Here is an 8,401-nt window from a genome sequence, read left to right on the forward strand (position 1 = left end):
CTCATTAGAGTTGTGATGCTTCTAGTTTCTGATACGAATCTCTTATTAGAGCTTAGTTGTGGACTTGTGTATATGATTATGCTAGAACCCTATATGACTGCCAAAGCTGGTTTTTCATTTTGCCTTTGTCTTCAACTCATCAAAGCCATTGAAGGAAGGGTAGTTCCGGTAATGACTTCAGTGGACCCAATCAAACATTGTCACTCTCAACCTGTCCCAAGGTCACTTTGGACATTTTCAAATTACGAAGCAAAATTGCTTTCAAAATATTCAAAGGTAAAAGCTTTGTGTTGCTCCATTTCCCCACACAGTGGAGCGAACGAAGCAGAAACTCTCTCTCTCTCTCTGAGCCGAAAGTGACGAACCAATGGAAAACAACAACAACAGGAACAACAGCATTATCAGCAACAGAGCCAAAAACCGTATGTAGTAATTCCCAAAAGTAAAAAACAGCAACACCCGAAAAGCAGAGGAGCATAAAATACAACTTTCCCTATCCTTCTTCCTCAAACTCCACCAAGTCTCTCGTATACTTTTCCTGTTTCCAAACCCCATCCCACATACGCACTAAGCATGCTGCGCCAACCCACTTGAGCCCTCTGAAATGTCTCGCAGATTGTACATGGGAACAGTCAAGATCGGCCAAACGGTGATGTTTCCTCTCGTTCTCCGGTCGTAGTTTCAGAGATCGCTTCTTCCCAGCTGGCTGTGAAGAATCATCGTCGCACTTACTGGCTCGGTTCGATTGTCAGATCGGTCTTGGTTTCTGATCCCGAAGGATTTGTATAGTTTCTTTGTGTTTGGTGCTGCAGAGAAACGAGGACAAACGCCGTTCCAGTTAAGATAGTGCTGTTTCTTGTCGGTTTATCCCAATCCCAAGTCGTTTTTAGGCATAAAGTAAAGTGGTACTTGCAAGTTTTCTAGAGGCCCGGTTTGGCGTTTTGGTTTCTTTTTGTGGTTGGAGTTGTGGTAGAGGTAGAGGAGCTTTCTGGGTTTGGTGTGGGGTTTGTTTTTTAGTGAGGGGATAAGTGGAAAATGGCTATGTCCTGCAAGGATGGTAAAGGAGTAATGGATAATGGCAAGTATGTGAGGTACACACCTGAGCAGGTTGAAGCCCTTGAGAGGCTTTATCATGAATGCCCCAAACCCAGTTCGATTCGTCGCCAACAGCTCATTAGGGAGTGCCCAATTCTCTCTAACATTGAGCCTAAACAAATCAAAGTTTGGTTCCAGAACAGAAGGTATTCTTTGTTCTCATACCTAATTACCTTTTTCTTCATCTTTAGGCTTTGTACTCTGTTTCATTTGTGGCTCAGAGAATCTAAGCGAAAGAAAATGAATTTTGTGGCTTGGATCTTGAAGTCTGGTTCTTTGAGCATTATGAAAGTGGATGGGTTTGGTGTGAAGATGTTTCTTCTGTTAAAAAAAATAATCTGAATTTCAATTTTGTTCTTTTATTATTATTTTTTTAAATTTCTGGAGAATGTTTGGTTGGGGAGAAAATAGAACTGGAAAATTGGTTCCCATGAGGCTTAACTTCCTTGTTTATACTAAAATGGGTAGTTTAGAAATCTTAAATACATTGCATTTATTATATTTCCTGACCAACTGGTCTGATATCAATGCACATTGTCTGTTTGTGTTTGTGTTTTTTTTTTTTTTTTTTTTTCCAGATGCAGAGAGAAGCAGAGGAAAGAGGCTTCACGCCTCCAAGCTGTGAACAGGAAGCTCACTGCTATGAACAAGCTTTTAATGGAGGAAAACGATAGGTTGCAGAAGCAAGTGTCACACTTGGTCTATGAAAATGGCTACTTCCGCCAGCATACCCAGACCGTGAGAATTCTGGCCTCTCTTTTGTAGCAACACAAGGCTTCCTTGAATGCTAGAATCAACAACCATATATCTAATTCCAAGATTAGATTTTTTTTTTTTTTTTTTTTCCTTTTCAGAACAATTTTCTGAATAGACCAACCTTAGTATTATTTGTGTAACCTCTGAATTGTACGGTGACTGATATATGGTGGTGTTTTTGATCACAGACGACGCTTGCATCCAAAGATACGAGCTGTGAATCAGTGGTGACGAGCGGTCAACACCATCTGACACCTCAGCATCCGCCAAGGGATGCTAGTCCTGCAGGGTTAGTGGGGATGTAGCTGTTGTGTCATTTTCAGTCATTGTTCTTTGTGAAATTCTTGTTGTTATGTGTTTGTGGCTTATTGATTCATGTTTTGTATTTTTCTAGACTTTTGTCCATTGCAGAAGAAACTTTAGCAGAGTTTCTTTCAAAGGCTACTGGAACTGCTGTAGAGTGGGTCCAAATGCCTGGAATGAAGGTAACTAATATTAACTTTTACTTAGTTATTTAACTAATCATACTTGTTCAATAAGTTACGGGATGGTTATTGGAAAATATACATTTTGCTTATTGGAATTTGGTGCGCACTCTTGTGTCTATTTACCTCAACTCTATTTGTGGGTACACTGGGAAAATGGGAAAATAGTAAAATGCAAATTTCCATTTTCCAATTTTTTAGTAAGTTGAATGGCTTTCCTTTTTTAATATGTTTCTTCACTGTCATCTCTTCTTGGTGTTCGTAGCCTGGTCCGGATTCCATTGGAATCGTTGCTATTTCTCATGGTTGCACTGGAGTGGCAGCACGAGCCTGCGGCCTGGTGGGTCTAGAGCCTACACGGGTAAGTGAACATGGTTTCTTTCCTTGTTTAATTCTTCTTCTGTGAGCTTAAGAGGATGTGTGATTGACTAATGATTATGCTCTGCTCAGGTTGCAGAGATCCTCAAGGATCTGCCTTCGTGGTTGCGTGACTGCCGCACTGTAGATGTCCTGAATGTACTGCCTACAGCAAACGGTGGAACCATTGAGCTCCTTTACATGCAGGTAGGATCTAATTACAATTTTTTTTTCATATAAATATCTGCGTTTTTACCAATATTTAATTTATTATTCTCCTCTCTTCCTGATATAGCTCTATGCGCCAACCACTTTGGCGCCTGCATGTGACTTCTGGATGCTCCGCTATACTTCTGTTTTAGAGGATGGCAGCCTTGTGGTATGTAGTTCCAAAATTATGAATTTCATTCTTCTTGCCAAATGACTGTCATGTCTGTTGTTCACTCAAATCCTTCAGCAGCACACAAATAAAAGCGTATGCATACGTTTCATTTACCAGTTCAAATCAAGTTGTTCTCATTATATGTATAATGCTCAGGTTTGTGTGAGATCTCTCAAAAACACACAAAATGGTCCATCCATGCCTCCGGTGCAGCATTTTGTTAGAGCAGAAATGCTGCCTAGTGGATACCTGATACGACCATGTGAAGGAGGTGGCTCAATTATACACATTGTTGATCACATGGATTTGGAGGTAATTTTGTGATGCTTATTTTGATAATGTACTGTATGTACTTGGTTTTAATAGTGTTAATGGATTTATAACTCATACATGTGTATCATCCTCTAGCCTTGTGGTGTGCCAGAAGTATTGCGCCCATTGTATGAATCTTCAGCTGTTCTTGCCCAAAAGATGACAATGGCGGTAAGATTACTATATGACAGTAGATATTGTAATTTATTATTGGTAGGGCTCAGTCATGTATGCATATTGATTGTATAAATGGATACTAATTTGTCCCACAAGAATGTAATAATTAAGTGCAAAGGGGGGAGGTTCAAGTTTTTCATTAGTCTCACTTTTTCATTCAGGCTTTACGCCAGCTGAGGCAGGTAGCCCATGAAGTTTCTCAATCTAGTGTCACTGGCTGGGGCAGACGACCTGCAGCTCTACGAGCACTAAGCCAGAGGCTTAGCAGGTTAGTATTAAAGTTGTTTCAATAAATCTTTTTAGGTGAGCAAAGGCTTTGCTTCTTGGAAGCTAATGGATGTTTTCTGCCAGGGGATTTAATGAGGCACTAAATGGATTTACTGATGAGGGGTGGTCATTGATGGGGAATGATGGCATGGATGATGTCACTATCCTCATAAACTCATCCCCTGACAAGCTAATGGGTTTAAATCTTTCATTTGGTAATGGATATCCAGCTGTCAGCAATGCCGTCTTATGTGCTAAAGCATCAATGCTTTTACAGGTCAGGATACTTGCCATCTTTTTTTCCCATAATCCACAATAGACAACTGGAGTTTAGAATAAAAGTAATAGCACAAATATATGCTATATTGATATCCATAGTGACCTTTTGAATTTGGTAATTGTCTGTGAGGCATGCACTAATGCATGATGTTCCATTAATGTAGAAGCACTGCGTAATCCAAACATGGTTTTATATGATCTGTTGGTTAAGATCATTATTTGGTAATTCTTAAGTTAGAATCCTTGCTTTATGTGCCCATGTCTTGCATTTTCATCTTCGGTTAGAAACTTTACATAAGAAACTTGGAAACTTGTCCAGATTAGAACATAGTTGCTGAATGTCCTATCATGCTTATAATTCATGGGGGATAATATGTTTGACATTTGTTTTTGTTCCTGGCTTGCTATGTACTGTATTTCCCAGAATGTGCCTCCTGCTATCCTTCTTAGGTTCCTACGGGAGCATAGGTCAGAATGGGCAGACAACAATATTGATGCTTACTCAGCTGCAGCTGTTAAAGTTGGCCCCTGTAGCTTAGCGGGGTCTCGAGTTGGAAGTTTTGGCGGTCAAGTTATACTCCCCCTAGCTCACACTATTGAGCATGAAGAGGTGAGCAATATGATGATTAAGGAATTTACAGCTCTTAATGATGCCTTGTTTTATAATGGTTTATACACCATATTGTGTCAAAACTCTATTATTCTCTTTTTTTTTTTTTTTTTTTTTTGTGCTTATTAGTTCTTGGAAGTCATTAAACTGGAGGGTATTGGCCATTCTCCTGACGATCCAATGATGCAGACTAGAGAGATGTTCCTTTTGCAAGTAAGATTTGATTCTTCTCAGTATATTATGAATTTATGATAATTATTTTTTATGAGAATGCTTGCCTAGGGTTTCTGTTTAAGATATATTTGGGGCCTTTCAAGATGATATCTTGAATTGTTAAAGTACAAATGATATTGATAAGAGGTAGTGATGTTCAGTTTTTGTTATTTTTTCTAATTGATTTTTTTTTCTGCTTGTTTAATAGCTATGCAGTGGAATGGACGAGAATGCTGTTGGTTCCTGTGCTGAACTGATTTTTGCTCCAATTGATGCTTCCTTTGCTGATGATGCACCTCTCCTACCTTCTGGTTTTCGCATCATTCCTCTTGATTCTGGGAAGGTTAGCCTATGAGTCATATTTAAAGCTTTGTAAATGTCAAAATCCATAACTCATCTTCGATGGTAATTTTTTATAATTGAGCTTAAAAAAAATGTTCAGGAAGCCTCCAGTCCAAATCGCACATTGGATCTTGCTTCTGCTCTTGAAGTTGGGCCGACTGGAAACAGGGCATCTAGTGAATATTCTGCAAATGCGGGTTGCGTGAGATCTGTGATGACTATAGCATTTGAATTTGCATTCGAGAGCCACATGCAAGAGCATGTAGCATCCATGGCTCGACAATATGTTCGCAGCATCATATCTTCAGTTCAGAGGGTGGCATTAGCACTCTCTCCTTCACATTTAAGTTCGTATGCTGGTCTTCGTTCACCACTTGGTACCCCTGAAGCGCAGACCCTAGCTCGTTGGATATGCAACAGTTACAGGTAATGTAACACTTTCTATCTTTTTTCATTTTACTCTGTTCTTTATTAGAAAGTCAAAATATTCTCTGAGATTTTTGCAGCACTCTGCAAAATTTAAAATGGGGCCTTATGGTTCATATCTGTACCAAGAGAAATACTAATTTTCCCTTTACCGGTATGACACTTTAATAATGCAATTTTACAATTACAATTGATAAAAAACTGAGGCCAAAGTACTATTTGTTAGTGTTGAAATTTCTGCTTACTACGTAAGTTTGAATAAATTGCGCTTAATGCCTAGTAACTCCCAAGAAGGCTGCAGCCTAAATTAGTCTTGACCCTTAATTGTGTGTCAAGATAACTCAATATATCACTAACAGTAAAATAAAAATGGTAAAGATTTTGTCAATTCGTCAACCAAATTGAGTTTTGAGCTATTATAACCTGCTCATGTATGTATTCATATTAAATGTTATCCTTTTTGAGTTTTGAGTGTAACTTGTGTTAGAGTAGTATAAATAGTCGTCCATTTAACTCATTGTGCTTTGTTATGTAGCCATATGATCCATATTTCCCTCTGACAATCTTCGGTTCTGAAATTTAACAACCCTTGATATTGACCAACTTCCAGTGTTAATAATTAATGTCAATGCAGTTACTAAATTTTTGAAAGCTGTGTTCTATATGAAGAAGTTGGAATACTTTGTAACCATATTCCTGCAAGCTGTTTCTTAACTTAGGAAGCTACAAATTCTGTAATCAGAAATGATTAAAGTACACTATTGATGTTGCAGGGGATATTTGGGTGTGGAGCTGCTCAAATCCTGCAACGAAGGAAGTGAATCCAATCTCAAATTGCTGTGGCATCACTCTGATGCAATTATGTGCTGCTCTCTGAAGGTATAAGGGGAAAAAGAAAGAGAGAGAAAGAGTGACTCTTGCTCTCTGCTTAGTCAAACACTGAGCATTGGAGCCCACTCTTATCTTCATATTTTCGAGCAATCTTATCGAGAATTTTGTTTAATGCAGGCTGTGCCAGTTTTCACCTTCGCAAACCAGGCAGGACTTGACATGCTTGAGACAACCTTGGTTGCACTGCAAGACATAGCTTTGGAAAAGATTTTTGATGACCATGGACGCAAGACTCTCTTCTCTGAGTTCCCGCAGATAATGCAACAGGTATCGGACCTTTCCTAAATTCTGTAATCTCTACATTTCATATTAGACTGGCGCTGAACATATTGGATTGATTCAGATGTAATAACTGCCAAACGTTGTAATGTTTGTTCTGATTTGTCGGCGGTGTACTTTTTGTAGGGTTTTGCTTGTCTTCAAGGTGGCATCTGTCTCTCAAGCATGGGGCGACCAGTGTCATATGAAAGAGCAGTAGCTTGGAAGGTGTTGAATGAAGATGAGACGGCTCACTGCATAAGTTTCTTGTTTGTGAACTGGTCTTTTGTGTGATGTTGAGACCAGGAAACCTTTTACGGTTAGGAGCCTATTATAATAGTGTCGAATAGACGGGAGACTTGAAAACCTTTTGTGCTTTAATTAAGTCTTTTGTAAGTGATAATGACAATGATGGATGCTAAGACCAGTGTTGTGTTAGATTGTTGCTGCTGCACTATAAAACTCGAGCCTATGCTCTTTGTTTTCTAGTTCTGTTTCTGGGTGCCTTTTTTTGTTTTTATTTGCTGAAGTGGGCTTTACAGTCGGATGTATCTTAGCAGATTATGGGAAAATTCTACCATGCTCCTAAGCATAGGAGTTGTCCACATTATCTTAGGAGTTGTTTTTGTAGATGAAAATGTATATCATAGGGTTCTATACGCGGGTAACTCCCAACTATAGGGGTTCTATCTCATATTTGAGACCCATATAGCACTTGAGCTCTCTAAAATATAGGGGAGTTGGTCTCAAAAATATAGGACTTTGATCTCAAACCAAGTCTCAAATATGTGACTTTTTCAGAAGGGAAAATCGTTCAAACAGTGTCTGAACTTTTCCAGACTACTAATTTTCATACCCATACTTTGAAAAATATCAAAATGGTACCTGAAGATTTTACCCCGACCCAATTTCCGTACCTAGTAACAGTAAAGTCGTCAACTCCGTTAAATTTTGAGGGGTAAATTTGGTAGTTCATATATTCCGGAAAAGAAATACAAATAGAAAAAAAAAATTTTAAAAATGAAAACTGATTCTCTTTCTTTCTTTCTTCTTCTTCTTCGAATTGCTGCTTCGTCAAACCAAGGACGAAGTGCTCTCTCGACTTGGTGCCCATTTTCGAGCCACCGGTGAACCCGAACCCGGCCACAACTCGCTCCAGAACCGCCCGCCCACAAAGGTCCGATTCGCGCGGTGGAACAACACCAACGCCGAGAAATTCAACCAGCACCGCCACGCCCAGCAAGAAATCGAGGATGACGTCCGTCCACACAACCCGCTCATATGGTTTGGGATCAGAATCAGATGCGGAGCTCCACAGTGAACCCTTTACCCAGTTCTGGCTCTCAAGCTCCTCGAGCCACCCCGAAACTCCTCGTCTGGTTCATCCTCTTCGTCTCCGTCACTTGCGTCGTCTACACCCTCAAGCTCGTCTCCACCCCACAGACTAGGGGCATCCGGATTTGACTCATCTACACATCCTCTTCATACATTGAAGCACCGACCACATCATAAGGCGTTGGCGAGTCAATCCTAGTGGGATTTTGTGGGTAT

At 39.7% G+C, this 8,401-nt stretch overlaps 1 protein-coding gene across 1 annotated transcript; it reads left to right on the plus strand.

Annotated features, from left to right (window-relative positions):
• The first annotated feature begins 316 nt into the window (after positions 1 to 316).
• LOC133725280 (homeobox-leucine zipper protein ATHB-15) lies at positions 317 to 7,338 on the plus strand. Its single transcript, XM_062152490.1, has 18 exons — positions 317 to 1,241; positions 1,674 to 1,833; positions 2,040 to 2,140; positions 2,246 to 2,336; positions 2,602 to 2,697; positions 2,787 to 2,900; positions 2,989 to 3,072; positions 3,232 to 3,387; positions 3,484 to 3,558; positions 3,726 to 3,832; positions 3,916 to 4,108; positions 4,535 to 4,720; positions 4,850 to 4,933; positions 5,142 to 5,276; positions 5,376 to 5,701; positions 6,475 to 6,580; positions 6,710 to 6,859; positions 6,998 to 7,338. Exons 1-18 carry the CDS (start codon positions 1,036 to 1,038, stop codon positions 7,142 to 7,144), a joined length of 2,517 nt encoding a protein of 838 aa, XP_062008474.1. The 5' UTR covers positions 317 to 1,035; the 3' UTR covers positions 7,145 to 7,338.
• Positions 7,339 to 8,401: the final 1,063 nt, after the last annotated feature.

This window comes from Rosa rugosa, chromosome 1 (genome assembly GCF_958449725.1).
Source record: "Rosa rugosa chromosome 1, drRosRugo1.1, whole genome shotgun sequence".
NCBI classification, from domain to species: domain Eukaryota; kingdom Viridiplantae; phylum Streptophyta; class Magnoliopsida; order Rosales; family Rosaceae; genus Rosa; species Rosa rugosa.